Source organism: Otolemur garnettii, unplaced genomic scaffold (genome assembly GCF_000181295.1).
Source record: "Otolemur garnettii isolate 467f Iridium unplaced genomic scaffold, OtoGar3 scaffold00001, whole genome shotgun sequence".
Taxonomy (NCBI): domain Eukaryota; kingdom Metazoa; phylum Chordata; class Mammalia; order Primates; family Galagidae; genus Otolemur; species Otolemur garnettii.
Genome location: NW_003852396.1, coordinates 9,804,788 through 9,823,676, shown reverse-complemented (window position 1 = coordinate 9,823,676; position 18,889 = coordinate 9,804,788). Strand labels below are relative to the sequence as shown.

At 38.1% G+C, this 18,889-nt stretch overlaps 1 protein-coding gene across 1 annotated transcript in view; it reads left to right on the top strand.

Moving 5' to 3' along the window:
- The window catches only part of DEUP1 (deuterosome assembly protein 1), a 79,233-nt gene extending 60,779 nt beyond the window's left edge, over positions 1 to 18,454 (top strand). Inside the window, exons 12-14 of the mRNA XM_003780825.1 lie at positions 3,086 to 3,282; positions 8,870 to 8,972; positions 18,278 to 18,454. Coding sequence (XP_003780873.1) covers positions 3,086 to 3,282; positions 8,870 to 8,972; positions 18,278 to 18,454 — 477 coding nt within the window. The remainder of the gene's footprint in view (positions 1 to 3,085; positions 3,283 to 8,869; positions 8,973 to 18,277) is intronic.
- Positions 18,455 to 18,889: the final 435 nt, after the last annotated feature.

Here is an 18,889-nt window from a genome sequence, read left to right as displayed (position 1 = left end):
GGTTTCTGTGGGTGACGAAGTGAGAATCCCTCTCAAAATAAATAAATAAATATTAGAAAGAACTTAGCTGTGAGAACATCCGGACCTGGCATAGCTTCATTTTCTCCTTTAGGGTAGTTGGTATACTCGGATTTCACAACTCTTAGGTTACTTTGGTAATTTGTATTTTTCAAGAAAATTTTTACCCAGTTCAACTTGTTTTCTTATACCAACAGTTGTTATATTCTATAATTCTTTTCATTTCTTCTATATTCTGTGGTTAAGTTTCCTTTATTATTATTCAGCTTGTAATTTAGCATACTCTCTCTTTTTTGTTTTAACTCTGGTTCAGAAGGGGTTTATTTTATTGTTATTTAAAATATTAGCTTTTGGATTTATTATTCTTTTCATCCATTTTTCCTAATTTTATTATTTTATCAATTAATGTCCTCTTCCTGGTTTATTTTATTTTGATGCATTTTTTTCTATTGTCTTAAAATGAAGAAAACTTTATCATATCTATTATGTATTAAAATCCCATAATTAGTTAATTCTTTCTAAAATAATTGGAATGGATAAATAAACATAGAATTGAATAATTGGTGCTGATACTTTACCTCAGGCAATAAGAAACAAAATATTGGCCAGGCGGTGGCTCCTGTCTGTAATCCTAGCACTCAGAGAGGCTGAGGTAGGTGGATCACTTGCGCTCAGGAGTTTGAGACCAGCCTGAGCAAGAGGGAGACCCTGTCTCTACAAAAAATAGAAAAACTAGTTAGGCATAGTGGCACATCCCTGTAGTCCCAGCTACTTGGGAGGCTGAGGCAGGAGGATTGCACCAGCCCAAGAGTTTGAGGTTGCTGTGAGCTATAATGCCACAGCACTCTACCTAGGGTGACAGAGTGAGACTCTGTTTAAAAAAAAAAAAAAATTACATTGTATTTTTAAGTTTCATAAATATGTGGTATTTGGATAATACTAAAATAATAATCGCTTTCCCCTTTCTAGACAAATTACTGATCTTATGATTGATTATTTCTAAGTAAATATAGCATTCAGAATTTTTCTGCTTGACTGTGAAGCTCTGCTCATTTTTTATATAGAAGAAGAAAGTTTACGCTGGGCCTGTAGTAGGAATAGGGCATCATCCAGTGTATGCATTCATGGGTCTATGTGACTCCTGTTCTCCTCTGGAAAGTGTACCAATAGGATGGACCACGTGGTTATCTCAGTTTTCCTGGGTCTCAGTGAAATATGTAGAATAGGGCCAGGAGCAGTGGCTCACACCTAATCCTAGCACTGTGGGAGGCCAAGGCAGGGGGATTGCTGGAGCTCAGGAGTTCGAGAGTAGCCTGAACCAGAGTGAGACACCCTTCGATCCCCCTACCCCTGTCTCTAAAAACAGCTGGGCATTGTGGTGGGTGCAGTCCCAGCTACTCGGGAGGCTCAAGCAAGAGTTTGAGCCCAAGAGTTTGAGGTTGCTGTGAGCTGTGAAGTGAGACTCTGTCTAAAAATATATATATATATATATGTATATATATATTCAAAAATCATATATAGAAAATAATCAAATATAGAAATTACTGTTTTATCTCTCAATTAGCAAATTTAACAAAATGATAATATTGAATGCAAGTATGATAAAATAGGCCCTTTAATACATTAGTTATAGGAAATATGACATTGGGAATTTATGAGAGTTATGGGGAAGAATTAACACTTTTTATCAAAGTCCTCAGAAACATTTATACAGTTTAACCCAGTGATCCCAGTGCTTGGAATTTATCTAAAGAAAGTAGAGCAAGATTTGTGTAGAAGGAAATCAACAGTGTTATTCATCATTTTGAAAACAAATTATTCAATAATAGAGGAATAGCCTATGAATTTGTTGTCCCTCTACTAATGCAGTCATTAAAAATCTTAGTTTGGAAGAATATATAACGCTAAAGGGAAAAGACAGTCCCCAAGCACGTGCCACCTCCTGGCTCAAACAGAAAGCCTTTCCAACACTCCTGTCATTTTATATATTACAGGTTTTTAATTATAGTTACAATTTTGTAAGTATGTGTGTTATATTTTATATTGATTATATTTCTTTTTGATATTTATACAGTCATGCACGGCATAATGATATTTCAGTGAACAATGAACCAAATATACCATGATGATCCCAAAAGATTATGTGTAATAGCATATTTTTATTGTGCCTTTTCTATGTTCAGACACACAAACAGTAACCACTGCGCTGCAGTTGTCTTCAGTACTCAGTACAGTAATATGTTGTACGGGTTTGTAGCACAGGAGCAAGAGACTGGCTATTTTATACGGCCCCAGTGTGTAACAGGTTCTGCCACCCAGGTTTGTGTAGGTGCACTCTGTGGTCACACAGCGATGAACATGCCTAGAAAGTGTACCAATAGGACGGACATTTCTCAAAACACATCCCCATCACTTAGTGGTGCATGCCTGTATACGGAATATAATTTTATAAACATCATTCATTGTAATTATATTGACATTTGATACTTTATGTTGACTATATTGGATTTTCTCATGATAGAAAAAAGACCAGAAAGATATAAATGTTAATAGCATTTATTACTCAATATTGTAGTATATTTATTTTGTTCTTAACATATTTTCTATGATAACATGTATGATATTTTACATGTCCACATATTATTACATACCCATGTATCATTTTATTCAGAAAATATATTATTTTTAAATTGAAATGTGTTATTTCTAGTTCCATTATTAGCCAACACTAGGAAGTATACCCTATATACACAAAAGGACTTTAGCTAATTTCTAGATACAGAGAGCAATAATGCATGGAATAGACCTTTTCTGTGCTGGAGCCTGCATGGTATTATATGCATTGTTTTTCTTGCAAGAGGGTGTTCAGCAGCAGCTGTCCCTGAGTATCTGCTGGTTGTGAGCAGGTGCGGGGATTAGAAAGAGCATTCAGGAGGTGAGCAATAGTAGCACCACATCACCTGGCTGAAATCAAAGGGCCTTTCCAACACATGTGTCCAAACACACAGAAAATATGCATTACTTACAAGGGACAGTTTATTCAATGACAGTTTATTTTGTTCTCTAGAGTATGGACTTCACTAACAGGGAACATTCCAGGCATACATCTATTAACAAACTGGAATATGAGAATGAAAGGCTCCGAAATGATCTTGCAAAACTTCATACCAGTGGTAAATCAGCATGGGCTAACCAAAATACCTATGAGGAAGCAGGAAGCTACACCTACCCAAGCCAAATGAAAATGGAAAAAAATGAAGACAGGTATGTGGCTCCCTTATATAGGATAGTAAGTTTAAAAGCATGTAATTGAAGTTTATTTTTAAAGAATTTGAATCATAATTTTATATGCTTTCTCTTCAGTTGTTTAAAATTGATTTTATAATAAATTGAAGTAGGTCAGACATACTGTTTTCTAAGAAATTGTGTTGTCAATGGCCTTCAAAAAATAATAGTGAAATGGGTGGAGTGTTATAGTGGATGTTTGTTGGTCACTTCAGACGGTTATTCTTGGAAGCTGATATGGTATCTAGAATACACAGATAAGTAATTTTCACTTACCCCCACCTTCTAAGATACACCTTCTGTTCTATTTTCCAGGCAAAAAGAAGTATATGGAAAATGAATATCTCCTATTCACATTATTCAAATGCTTTTTAAAATTTAAATATATCAGCCATAAAAATAGGCTAATTTAGTCAATTTTTTAAAAAGATTTATGGACTCAAAACTGTCTCTGAAGGTCTTTCACTGTTTTTCCAAACTTGGAAAATGCTTAATAAAATAAGCCAGTTTCTTTTCTACAGGCTTTGTGAGGGTCATTAACATGTTAATTTACATTGTGAGTTTCCATGAGGAGTTATGGTAACGAGCATTCCCCAAACTTATCTGACAGCAGATTTATTAACATTCCACAGTGCTTAGAAATTAGTAGGTACAAACTCAAGTTCATTACATTTGCTCAGATGCTCATAATACTTAGAATGAAAAACCTTACATTTTGCTTTCATGTAAAAGAATTAGTATTTGCGATCTCGGAAAATTTGCTTACTCTTTGTCACCCTCTATTCTCCACCAGACAAATGGCTAATCACCTTAGGATTTTATTGAGGATTATAGGAGAAAATCCATGTAAAATATATAGTTTCATAAATGTTAGCCATTATTACTATCAAAATTGCTAGTATTTATAATAATATCAATGTTTTTCCACAACTTACAGTGCCTAAAAAGTATATTTTGGTTGAATCTGACATTTCCCCAAAGATAATTCTGCTGGGAGGGGCAGTGCCAGGCCCATCTTTGCAATTAAGCATGCCCAGTTCTACAGAGAAATCCATAAATTTATGGAAAGTATTTAAAAATATGTTTGTTCAGCATTCTTGTGGGTGTAGTATAGCTCTCCTGTTTTCACCACCTCAACCCTGTATACATTAGAAAAATGTATTCTAGTCCCATGCAAGAAATAGCAGCCATCCAGAAGTGCTAAATAATAACCCCTCGTCAGGTGGCTCAGTAAGATAATGAAGGAGGACAAGCTGGGCGCAGTAGCAAGCCGTATAAAAGCAGCATAGGGAGGCGGGGAGAGGGCTTCGGGCTACACAGTTCTCCAGTGAATGTGCCCTTGAGGAAATCTGTCCAAGGAGATCTAATCTTGATTTGGGTGTAAGAATTTATTTTCTAATATAGAATAAATAAACCCTTTACCAAGTGCTTTCCTACTATATGGATCCAGTTCCCACAAGAGAAACCCTGGCTCCCATATACTGTATACAGTCTCCTCACCGTAAAAAGAAAAGCAGGGCCCTAAAGACACTTCACAGGGTCTTCCTGCTACGTCAGTCAGTCACTGGCTGAGCACCCGTAGGGCACAGAATACTGTGTCCTATTCTCGCTTGTGGGTGATAATTTTTAAAGCCTTAGATGAAAGCACCAAGTGTTGCTATTTATACAAAAAGACAGTTACTCTGCCGTTTATTATTTTTAAAAAGTATTTTCATTGTTGGGATTGCCGCTTTTCCTCTTTGTTAGGCAGTACAGAACGTGTTAAAAGTGTCTAACAAAAACAAGACAGTAGGAGACACAGAGAGCAACAGAAGAGGTAAAGCCCTCAGCAGGAGACCAGCGTGATCAGCAGTTTGGACTGTTGTTCCCGCTCCAAAGCCTTGCTGTGTCCTGCTAGTTTCATTTGTTGAAAGTTTCATTAAATTTGTTTTAATGCCTTGTCTGATTTCAGTGTCCTCCAGTGACCTGGTTTTTAAAAGAAACATCATTTCAGATGTTCTGAATAAATTATTGTCATGGAGGACCCACTATGGGGGAAGAGTTGTTGAGATGTAAGGACAGTGAACTCACCACTGGAGAGCTGGGAAGCAGTTAATTTTAGCAAGTGAAAACGAAGTCTTCTTTCCCTCACAGCACAGCTCGGTGAAGTCACATAGTAAAAGCAATATGTGCCTATGTTTATTAAGCATAAATTAATTTTAAAAATACAAGGCATCTTTACATACCAATGTTTAATGCAGTAAGGTCTTATTTAACTATTTGAGGAAGGACAAAGCTTTTAGGTAAAGATAGATGAAGGTAATGGTCCACAAAATTTGGAAGTCCAGAATGTAATTTGAAGACAATTCTTGCTTTTAAGTGAGGGAGATTTGTGTAATATATTATTAACATAATCTCTCATTCACTCTGAAGAAACTCAATTTTGTTGTTTCTCACTCTTGTTCAAAGTGATAAGTTTTGAATGCTTACTTAAAATGTGAAGCATTTTAGCATATTGCAAAGCATTTGCCTTCCAATATGATAGTTACTCATATATAAAAAACATGAATGAGGTGTAATTAAATTTGCTGAGGATTTTTTAAACATTGTCTTCAAGAATTAAGACTTTTGGAGTTTTAGGATAACTTACAAGCTAATTTATAATAGTGCCATCTGGAGCTATTAATATGTAACTAATTTTAATGACAAATCAATTTTGTAATAAATGGAGTTTTATCGTGTATAAGTAGTATACATACTTAAAAGTTAATTTGTTTTAAAAGTTGTATCATGTGCTAGACAGATTTTAGCAATCATAAACGTTAGTCATTAAAACAGCTCCAAATGTAGCTAACATGTATTTCAAGAGTCTAATACTAAAAAACCATAGAGTCATCAGGTTTGTTATAACCACTTATACAATCCCTTGTCAAGGCATCAATAGTCATTCAGAAGCCAAAATTGAGTTGGGAAAGTTTCTACCTTTGCTCAAGGAGAAGCAAAATGTAGCAGGTCGATCACTTCTACACCAGGAAACAATAAGCAGTTCAGAGAACAGGGAGTTTACTGGGAGAAGGTACGTTAGCACAGCTTGTGAAGGGGTCTTGGTCCACACTAAGGACATTATCTTGTGGCCTAGGGAAAATTTAATGGAGGGACAGGACTGGATGTACATATTAGAATTCTGCTTCCCAACAAAGTAACCAGGTCCTGCTCTGCTGAAAAATTAAGCATTGGCCTTGGAATGGGACCTATGCAAAAGCCAGCTGAACATATCAGCTTGTTAAAGGATATTCAAAGCCTTCTGAAATAATTTTTAAGATAGCTTTTAAATTGATATATGTAGCATTTTATTCAAGGTGATTCTATTAAGTATTTGAATAGCTATATTCTGGAAGAAGAACTTGTCAGATATAAAGATGATTTAAAACAAAAGTACTTTACTTCATAATGGAGTCTTCCCTTTCAATCTCTACATTTTATTGATCTTATAATAAAAAGAATGTTCCTAAATAAATTTTAGTAATTAATATCATAAAACTGTATCTATACATCCAAAGCAAAATAGATAATTAAGATAATCATTTAAGTAATTTAGGACAGATAATACTTTGCCTAAAATCTCTGTATAACTGAGATTATAGATAGACATCTATTTCTTGAATCGCTTCTATAATTATCTTAATTCTTTTCTGCGCTTTGAAGTATCAATAGTAGCCTCACTCAAATTAAAAGGTTCAGCTAAAGATTATATGCAGATGTACTGTGCAATTGTTAGAATTCTATTTGAATTGCAAGATGTTTCATCTTATTGTGCACATCATAAACCATGTTATTTCCATTTAATTTGCTGTTCTGTTTCCATGGTAATTATGGTTTGGGAGAATGGGGGGAAAATAAAAAGATATATTTCAAGATAAATAAAAATGAAAAACGTTGTTTGTTTTTATGTACTAATTTACAGATGCATCACTTAACTTTTATTACTATTTGTATGCATAGTTTGAAAATGTGTGCATAATAAGAAATAAGTCCATATAAATCAGATAGTGTCTTTGCATAAGAACAGTTAAAAATGTGAATTTTTTAAACTGTGTTAAAATACGAAGGCTTTAAAAAATAGTTAATCAATATCCATGGGGAATTTGAATTATTAGTAAAAATAAATAATTTTAAATTGAAGGAATTTTTGTTTTGATGATCTTTGATAATTGATTATATCTACACCCCATTTTCGTAAATGATATTTTTTAATCCCAAACAGCCTATATGGTCAGGACCTTTTTTTATAAAATTTTAGGGTAAATTTGTTCGTTTATTTGTTTTATTCATTTGTTTAGTCAGCAAAACAAAATTTAAAATTTCACTGTTTTTTTTTTCATTCTCATCTTCTTCTACCCTGTATTTTAGCACAATCAAATTCTGTTCTATGACTTTCCTCCAAATTGTGTGGTTTGAAGTCAAGAAAACCTTGATTTGAGTCTAAAATCTAAAATTATCACTTCTTTGCAAATTATTCTGATTTAAAAACTAAATGTTCCGATTAATATTTTAAGTCTTGGTTTCCTCATCTATGGATAGTTTCCACCTTTTTAAGGTTATTTTGAAGATCAAATGAGTTTAAAAATAATAATAATACATAATATTTATAAGTGTTTACTATGCGCCAAGCATTGGGTTTAAGTGTTTTACATGTATTGATCATTCAACTTTCATAACAACCCTTTTTTTATAAATGAGAAAATTAAAGCCACAGAGAGATTCATCTGCTCGGTATGCAGTGAATAAGTGGAGATGTTTAGGAGATGATGATTAAAAGCACTGAACAAGTCATTATACTGCATAATGCTGGCATGGTGGCTCCTGCCTATAAGCCCAGCACTTTGGGAGACAGAAGTGGGAAGATTACTTCAGAAGTTCGAGACCAACCTGAGCAAAACAGAAAAACAAAAACCAGAAAAAATTAGACCAGTGTAACAGTGCATGTTTGTAGTCCCAGCTACTCAGGAAGCTGAGGCAAGAGGACCTCCTGAGGCCAGGAGCTGGAGGTCACAGTCTGCGTGATAGACTGAGACCCTGTCTCAAAAAAATAAGAAATAAATAAAATTAAATTATAAATTATTATGTCCTGTAGCAATTAAAGTTGTTGTTTTATAAAGACTTGTTTTAGATTAAAGAAAAGTATAATTATGTTAAGAAAGCCAGCAAGGTTAAGTGTAGTGGAGAATAGAAAAAGAGTATCCAGTCTGTCAAGGGCAGCAGAGTGACTGTTTTGAGATTTTTTTTCAAACTGGCTCCATGTTATTGGAAATGGAAAAGAGATACAAAAGTAAAACACAGAAAAGGAAGCAATATAGGCAATAAGGATAGCAAAACATTCAACGGTAAGGTTTCTGCTTCATTTTTAATCATTTTGTCTTTTAAGTGGAAATTATTCATCAGGAAAGTCATTTTCAGAGATACCCAGACAATAAGCCCAAATATTTTGTTGTGTTTTTCCCCTCTTTAGACATCTGACAAATTAAAATCCTTAGCCAGTCAACATGTGTCCTGGGTCGTAAAAATAACAACCGTTTCCTCTCCTTAGACTTAGCCCGGATCGAAGTGCAACCCCGTCACTGGCATCTTTGACAATTCAAAACAAAGAAATGACAGGTCCTTTCGCTGGTGATGAGGAAGTATTCCCACTGGTGAGTTGCTGGTTGCAGATTTTTTTTTTTCCTTTAATTGGTGGTCACTTTACTTTCACACTGATGCCACTATACTGATGTACATGGTGGTGGTTGTTTTCTCTATTTTTATTTTTGTCTGTTTCTCTTTTCAAAAAAATGTCACTCCTTGAATAGGACTCCATGATGGGTCTGTGAGTCATCTAGCCATACCTATCTAGAGGAGAAAAAAACATCCATAATGTTTCGCGAAGTATTTAGTCAGTGGTTATTTACCTCTAGTGCAGGACAGAATTCTTGGTGATGCTTTCTTTAAGTGCTTGGGACTCCCCTCTGCTCACCCTCTCAAGGATCTGTATATTTTAAAGAGCTGCAAGTGAACTTTAGCACCTGTTTAAAAACATCGTTTTCATTGACTCTAACATACAGACAGATACATGTACTAATCACAAATAAACAGCTGGATGAATTATCACAAAGGGAAGACACGAATGCCACTACCACCCAGGGAGTAAACGGGACAGTCAGTGCCAGTCTCCAGGCACCCACCATGTCTTCTTGCAGTCCTTCTGCTTGCTCCGAAAGTAATCATGGTCCTGACTTTCAGCATCGTCAGTTTGACCCATTTCTAAATGAACGTATGTGTATGTTTGTGTGTATAATACTATGTGTGTTTTTTTGTGTCCGGTCACTTTTACTCAGATATTATTTCTGAGATTCTTTACCATCCATATTGTTGTATACAGATGTAGTTTATTGATTTTGTTTCTCTATAGTAATCTATTGTATGTAATGTATAAATATCACACACAATGACACTAAAATTCACTTATTCATTTTACTGTTGATGGACATTTGAGTAATTTCCAATCAGGGGCTATACAAGTAATGCTGCTGAAGACATTTGTGCCTGTGCAGACCCATTTCCACTGACTGTACCCAACACGGAACGCCCAGGTCATAGTGTATGGAAATGGTGAGCTTGACGAGCTACAGCCAAACTGTTTTCCTGTCTGAGCCAATCAGTACCCCAACAAGAAGGGTATGAGAAGTCTCTTGCTCTATGTTCTTTCTGACACTTGGTATTATACAGGTCTTTTTAATTCTAGGCATTATGCCAATTGTGCAGTAATATCCCATTGTGGTTTTAATTCACGCTTCTCTGGTGACTAATCTAGTTGAGTACCTTTTCACATGTTTATTGGCCATTTTGGTATTCTCCTTTGTAAAGTGTTCAGTTTCCTTGCCTAGTTTTCTGTTGGACTGTCTTCTTTACTACTGATTTATAAGAATTCTTTATATTCTGGAAATATCCCTTTCGTTGGTTTTATGTTGGTCTCATCTTGTATTAGTAGAGACTGGAAGTAAGATTTAAGCCATTGTAGTAGAAGGAAAAGGCTTAAAATCATTAAGTTTTGAAGTTTTAGAGATCTCCATGGCCCTGAAGTGGTCATTTGTGTTCATCTCAACATAAAATGCCAACATTTAGTATTTAATTTAATATTTAAGCAGAATAAAATTTCATGTCAATAAAGTAAAATAAATAAACTTTCTTGTAACTTGCCTCTTCACTTAATGGCTTTTTTTTTTTTTTTGCAGTTTTTGGTCAGGGCTGAGTTTGAACCCGCCACCTCCAGCATATGGGGCCAGCTCCCTACTCCCCTGAGCCACAGGCATTAATGGCATTTTTTGATAAACTAAAGTTTCTTATTAAAATGGAATCAAATTTAGTAATCTTTCCTTTCATGGTTAGTATTTTTGCTGTCCTATTTTAAACTTTTGCCAGGGTTATAAAAATACTATCCCATGTTCTATTTAGAAGCTTTGGTTCTTTACTTTTCATATTTTAGATCTATAATCCAAGTAGAATAAATATTTGCTCACAATGTAAGATTCCTGATCCCTTTTTCCTATGGAAATACTCAGTTAACCCAGGAGGACTAGAATAAATGGTTCTAAACTATGTTCACAATCATAACAGTTTGATTCCTACTTTCAAATCTTTAAACCTGAACCTTTATTTCGTTTCCTTGCTTATTATACTATGTTTAGTAGATGTGACAAACTTCCTTTTCTCATTCTCAACTATAAAAAGAAAGCTTTTAATATTTCACCATTGTATATGATAGTTCCTATAGATATTTTATAGATGCCTTTTACATTATCAGAGAAATTTCCTTTTATTCCTAGATACTAGAAATTTTTTCATGAATAGATATTGGATTTGATAAAATGCTTTTTTCTGCTTTTTTTACAATGACCACATAATTTCTCTCCTTTGCCCTGTCAATGGTGACGTTTTATCTTGATTTTAGATCATCAACCCAACTTCGCATTCTTAGAATGCACCTCACTTCATCTCTGGATTTGGTCTGTTAATATTTGGTCTAGAATTTTTCTTCTGTTCATGAGAGAAATTAGCCTGTAATTTTCCTTTTCTGTCTTTGCCAAGTTTTGGTAACAGATTATGCTGATGAGAAGTCAGCTATTATTTCAGTTTCAATAATTCTTCAGTTCTTGAATTTTCACTGGGTTCTTTTTTTATAGTTTCCAATTCTCTGCTAAAATTTTCTGCTTTGTAATTTAATTTATTAAGCATAATATTTTTTAAGATATGTAGATTTTTCACTTCAGAAAATAAGTAGTGTTATTTTAGCAATCACCTTCACTTGTATTCAAAGTATACTGTGTAATTCTTCAGTTTCTCTCCATGATATACTAAAACTGGATACAAATTATAAACACACACATACACACACACACACAACAGAAAATATTCAAAATGGACGGGGTAGCCCGTGAATACTTCTCTGCTTTTCTGAAATCTATCACCTTGGACTGGTAGAGAATGAAAGTAAGAGTTAAGCTATTGTGGTAGAAGAAGACTTACCCTGTTAACTTCTGAAGTTTTAAACATCTCAAAACCCTGAAAGGCTCTCTTGTGCTCATGTCAACATAAAATGCTAACATGCTTTGAACAGACTAGAACTTCACAGATGGTATAGCAGCACATTGTACTGGCATTTACATCCGTCACTTCCCTCAGCAAGGCATGGTACTAATTTTACTATCTAAGGAGAAAAGGAAAGGAATTTCAGTCAAGCATTATTTTCAGATTACTAGTATTTACAGAGCACATGTAAATGTAGAACTGTTCAAGTTTAGATTTGGGTTTGGTAGGTTGTTTTTTTGGGGGGGTGGGTGTTGAGACAGAGTCTCACTTTGTCACCCCTGGTAGAGTGCTGTAGCAACCTCAAACTCTTGGGCTTAAGTGATTCTCTTGCCTCAGCCTCCCAAGTAGCTGAGACTACAGGCACCCACCACAATGCCCCACTATTTTTTTGTTGTTGTTGCAGTTGTCATCGTTGTTTAGCAGGCCCAGGACGGGTTTGAATTGGCCAGCCCCAGTGTATATGGGTGATGGGCGCTGAGCCAGTTGTTTGTTTTTAAGGGGGAAAAAAAATACTCCCATAAAAAAGAAAAACTCAGACCAATAAACAAAACTAACACCTCTTTAAGTTATGAGAATCTCTAAAGGGACTTGGCATATTCTTCACCAAAAAAACCTTATTGTTTTTTTTTTTTTTTTTTTTGGCCGGAGCTGGGCTTGAATCCACCACCTCCGGCATATGGGGTCAACATCCTATTCCTTTGAGCCACAGGCACCGCCCAAAACCTGATTTTCTTTTCTTTTCTTTTTTTGAGACAGAGTCTCAAGCTGTTGCCCTGGATAGAGTGCCGTGGCATCACAGCTCACATCAACCTCCAACTTGGGCTCAAGTGCCCACTACAACACCAGGCTATTTTTAGAGATGAGGCTCTGGTTCAGGCAGGTCTCGAACCTGTGAGCTCAGGCAATGTACCCTCAGCCTCCCAGAGTGCTGGGATTTCAGGCATGAGCCATCACGCCCAGCCCCCTAAAACTGATTTTTAAGGGCTTAATCACATATATGAGCCACAATGTGGATAAAGCTCAAAAACATGCTCAGTCAGTGAGAACAGCCAGATGCAAAAGGCTAGACACTGCAGGGTTTCACATGTCAGAGACAGCCAGAGTGGGGAAACCCGCAGAAGGGGCAATGGGAGCGATGGTTTATTAAGGACAGAGTTTTCTTTGGGGATGATGAAAATATTTTGGACCTAGATAAGAGGTCATGACTGTGCAACACTGTGAATGTACTAAATGCTGCTGAACTGTTAATTTTAAAATGTTTAATTTTACTTTGTGTGAATTTTAAAAACAAAAAAAGGAGAAAAATTAATGACTAGAAATAAATGAACAAATGAGAAAATATAAAATAGTGATCAATACTGTGCAGGTAATGTGATAGGGAGTAGGGGCATTATTGCAGGTTGAGTAGCCAGGCAAGTGATCATTGAGGGGGAGGACATTTCAGGTGAGGCCTAAAGAGTGAGGGGGGAATGGTCCAGATTTGCAAGGATCTGATGGAAGAAAGTTTCAGGTGAGGGAGTGTTAAGACAGGTACAAGTTTGGCATCGAGCCAGCAGAATTGGGGGGGCATTCTGGAGCTTAGCAGGGAGGAGGAAGAACGGAATGAGAAGGCATAGGAGCAGGCAGGGAAGTCAGGACGGGAGGGACCTCAGACCACAGGAGGAGTTTAGATTTTATTTTAAAACAATGGAAGCCACTCTAAAGCTTCACGTGGAGGGAGATACTATTCTGTTACTTTGTTTAAAATGATTTTATTGGCCAGGCACAGTGGCTCACGGTAATCTTAGTCCTCTGGGAGGCCTGGCCAGTGGATTGCTTGAGCTCAGGAGTTTGAGACCAGCCTGAGTAAGAGCATGATCCCGTCTCTAAAAGCTAGCCAGGTGTTGTGGTGGGCACCTGTAGTCCCAACTACTCGGGAGGCTGAGGCTAGAGGACCACTTGAGCCCAGGAGTTTGAGGTTGTCGTGAGCTATGATGCAATGGCACTCTACTGAGGGCAACAAAGTGAGACTCAGTCTAAAAAACAACAAAAGATTTTATTCTATTTAGTAATAAACAGATTTGTTTAAGATATTTTAAAAGATCATTTTATCTGCTAAATAAAGGGTAAGTTATAGAGGGGCAAGGGTGGAACAAAGGAAGACTATTATTAAGACTATTTCAGTATCCAGGCAAAAGGTGTTGACACCGGCTTGATGCAGTAGAGGCAGAGTGACATGCTGGATCCAGGAAATTCTAGAGGGTAGAACAGACTTAACGATGAGTCAGATATGGGGAGTGAGTGGAAGAGAGAGGGCAAAGGTCCTGGATTTCAGCCAGAGCACTGGGTAGAGACAGGGTTAGAGGAGAAATCATGGTAGATTAGACACTGAAGTTTAAAATGCTTATTAGATGTCCAAATGTAGATGTTAAACAGGCAATAGCATTACTGGTCTTTTTCTAGCTACAGTGGGTTCTTGGTCTGGAGATTCAAGAATGAAACCCCAGACCATGTGAATGAGTGACAGGACAAAGTTTATTTACAGAGAAAGACATGCAAAAAGGGGAACAAAGTCTGTGGCAGCAGAGGGGGGATTCTCAAGTGGTAAAACTGTGGGTCTTTTGTCTAGGGGTTCATATACTACTACTGGGGTGGGAGGAAGGGAGGCCTGGAGGAGCCCCAGACAGCAAACAGCCTGCCCATCCTGATTAGCGAGTGAACATGTTAGCATTGAGTGTGGTCCACACAGTTTGTGCCCCAGGCGAAGCGGCAGGGTGTATGTTTTCCACTTTGGGAAGGACCACACAGATGAGATCCTGTTCAGGCTGCTTCTCTATGATCCTGCTGGGGTCCAGAGAGTGCAGACTGGAGAAGGCCTGTTTGGACAAGCATAGAAAATGGGTAGTCCTTGTCTAGCTCTGAAGGGGGGAACCCTGTATCAATAAGATATGTGAATCTAGAAGATTCAGGGGAAGGGTTCAGAGCTGGAAATAGAGTTATTGGAATAATCAGCATATGGCTGGTATTTCAGTCTGTTAGACTGGATGAGCGTATGTAAAGAAAGCAAAGGAGACGAAGCCTTGAGCTAAATGTACAGTGACCCCGTGGGAATCTTCAAGGAGCAGAGGAGAGTTTGGGAACCTGTGGTCTTCCAGATCCTTGAATGTGGCCTTTTGACTGAGTCCCAATTTTATAGAACAAATCTTTTTTTTTTTTTATTGAATGGTAACTATGTACATTAATGCACTTCTGGGGTACAGTGTGGGGTTTTCACATGCAATCTGAAATACTTCCATCAAACTGGTCAACACAGCCTTCATGTCATTTTCTCAGTTATTATTTTAAAACGTTCACATTCTACTCTTAGAAAGATTCACTTGTACCCCTATAAGATAAACCTCAGAAGTGATCCCTCCAAACCCCCTCCCTCCACCCAACAAATCTTTTTAATAAACTGAAGTTTGGATTTGGTCAAGGGGATCTGGAGGGCTATATGTGACCTTGAGGGCTCAGGTTCCTTACCCCAAGGTGGGGCTTAAGGAGCTCATTTGCAGAAGCAGAGTAAGAAGACCCAGAGCATAGGTGGAAGGATGAGTGTCTGAAACATAGCAGCAGGGGCATATGGATACGGAATGAGAGGGAGGCGGAGGCCAGGTCAGAGGGAATGAGTAAGACAGTGAGCACGCGAGGGGAGCACAGGAGAGTTGCCTGGCGGTGCTGACTGACCAATGGCCATGAAGATAAAGGGAAACTAGTCCACATGATGGGTAGTTCCTGACAGCCCAGCCCAGCTGTCTTCCCCAGCATTCAGCGGCTCACATGCAGCCTTGACCCAGGCATGTGGGTCAGTTTAGTCAGGGGTGGGTTTTACTTAAGTAGGATAGAGACAGGAAACAGGGAGAGACATGTTGCTGAATGATTGTAATGATGAATGTAGAATGTAAGCAGAGAAAGGAGGAAATGAAGAAGACAGTGAAAAGAAGAGTGTTTAATGAGTGAAGAAATGCTGGAGGAGGAATACAAGGCTGAAGAAGCTGGAAGGGCAGAAGGGCAGTGGGTAGGTTGCTTTAATCTCGTGTAGTCAGTGACGCAGTCACCATCGCTGACAGTCATGGGAGCAGGTGCCCGAAAGGAAGGACTTCCCAGGGCTCCATTGTTAACTTACTTTTCTTCTTATTTCATTTACATATCTTGGATAATTTCAGTCAATCTCATGGCTTTAATTGTCATCTACAAATTCCAAATCTTTATCTCCGATCCAGACCTGTCTTCTGAGACCTGGACTAACAATATTCTTCTGTCCACTTGACAGTCTGTTCAAGTCCCAAGTCACCTTAAACTCCACATTATTCAAACCTGAATGCTTTTTCATTTATGTACCAACTCACAGTTTTTATTGAAAACACACTCTGGCCCAGAGTATATGCAAGAACCTGGAGAATAAGAAAGAAATAAGACCTTATCCTGAAAGGTTTCTTTTTTCTCCTTTCTCAGTATAAATAGTATCTGTGTCACTAGTCCCTCAGGCCAGGATCTAGGAGGTTGGGTTCCCTAGAAGCTGAGGTGAGATTCTTGTGAACGACTGATTGAGGGAGTATTCTCAGGAGACAAAGAGTGAAGGAGGCAGGAGAGAAAGGTGAGGAGACTAATGTAGCCCAGTCTCCCAGAGAGCAGAGAGCATGAATTGCATCACAGTGTTTGTTCCCTGGATGCAAGAAGGGTGGCTTTTGTGGGTGCCTATGTCAGTCATTGCCTCAGAAAGGGGAAGGAATAGGCAGGGGGAACTGCAGCCTTCCAGGTGAGACAGGAGCCTCCAGTGCAGCCCACAGTGGTTCTCCAGAGGAGTCAGCTGCGAGCTGTCAGCGGCCCACACCTACAGCCATTGGGAAGAGATTCACCAACCTGGCAGAAGGGTCCTCTTGCACCACTCAGATCTACCTTCTTCCACATTGTTCCTTCCATGTAGGCATAGCTTCTTCAAGATTCTGACAGGTCATAATTTCTGGGAAATTCTGTAGGAAGAAGCTCAGTATTGATAAACTGCAGCTCCCAGTGCTGAGGCTGGTCCTCAAGGCCTTCCCTGATACTTGGTATCTCCTGACCCATTCTCCATTCCTCTCCCGTCAGCCAGCTCTTCTGCCAGTCCAGGTTGCTTGTCTCGGTAGGGGGAGCCCATGATTACCATGCCTTTGTTAGGATATGGTTTCTGTACTTGACATTTATAATTAGGTGAGGAGCCCAGAGGGAGTGGGCAGCAGCCAAAGCTCTAAATTTAGTGTGACTCTTACAGTTGTCTTGGCGGAAGGTTTACCCTTATAAGACCCAGGACCAGTGTACACCCATAGAGCCTAAAGGTACATTGAAAGAAAGCACAGATTCTCCAAGTAGGTCAACAGAAGTGAGAGAGAGTGAAGATGTTCCTATTTCCTCCTTTTTGTTTCCAGGTACACATATTCTACCTGTTGGAAACCAGCCCCATATAACAGCCATGTCCATAGCACATTCTGAAGAATGGCACCCCATCCGCCAAAGATCTAACCCCCAAGCTTGTGCCTCAGCTGGGCCTTCAGAAGTCTATCCCATAGCCCTATCATGTTGGCATCCTGTGGTAGTGCTGTATGTAGTTGGGACCAGTGGGTACCATGGTCACGGCCCCATTGCCAAACTCTTCTGTTGTAAAGTATGTTTCTTTACTGTTGAGCAGGATCCCACGTCAGCAGATCAGTCACTCAGTGAGCCCTCAGTGATGCAGGCCAAGGCCCTGCAGGCAGGAAAGGCAAACCCACAGAATGAGCTATCAGTTCTGATAAGGACAAAGTCAGTTTTTTGGTTTTGGGATTTGCCACCAAGGGGCTTGAGGCTGGTGCCACTGCAGGAGCTCAGCTTTCCTTTCTGTTGCAAGCAGGTCAGACATTCAGCAGCAGTGGTAGCTAGATTAGGGCCCATGCATGATTTCCCCGGAGGTAGACAGTCGTCCTATCTACTTGCTAGGTGTGCTGTCTCAAGCAGGACTCAGCAGCATGACAGGAATGTGCAAATACTGTACAGGTTTGGAGTTGCCTATTTTCAAATGAGAATCATTGGATTGGGAAATTAGTGGAGCATGTTTTAGGCAGGCTCCATGCTGATTACATTGTCCCCGCATTTGCGGTTGGACACTATAATATTCACTTCTAGGCCTTTTTGATGTAATGGTGCTATGATATTTTACTGAGTTCCTTGAGGATTTCATTAGTGCTGACTGCATCACACTGGTAGAGGGAATTCAGCTCAAGATACATTCTTTCATTAAGAGCTGCAGTGTTTGACAACATGTCAGAAATGAAGCGTGCCTGGAAATATGAAAATGGTAAAAGGCTCTATATTCCTCATCTCACTTTCTTTCTCTCTTTAGTCTCCCCCAGATATGTCCTTCCCAGCTTCTTTGGCTGCACAGCATTTCCTTCTGGAAGAAGAGAAGCGAGCAAAAGAACTTGAAAAGCTCCTAAACACACATATTGATGAACTGCAAAGACATACAGAATTTACTCTTAATAAATACACCAAGACGAAACAAAATAGACACATATGACCCTTTAAACTTTTTTATTTGCTTCCCATACCCCAAGAAAAAAAGCTCTGGCAAAATATTTACAAAGCTGATTAATGAAACTGAGAAATTCTGTTCTGTTTTCTTGAGTAAATAATTTCTGTAAGGCAGCTAGAAAACAGTAAGTATTTTGTTCGATAAAGCTGTTTGCATTTCTGCATTAACATACTAAATTGTTCTGCTTTAGATTTACTATAAAATATTACTCCAAAAGAGACTTTTTTTCCAGGCTAAAGGAATATTTTGGAATTAAATATGCAGTTTTTCCCACTTAATCATGTATCCAAAAGACCCATTTCTTCAACAACAACACTAAATAAGGGAAAGAGAATTGCTATAATCCAAACACACAGGAATCAGTGCAGCTCAGTTATATTAAGTTTTACAACTCAAGGTTATATATGAAAAGTATTTAAA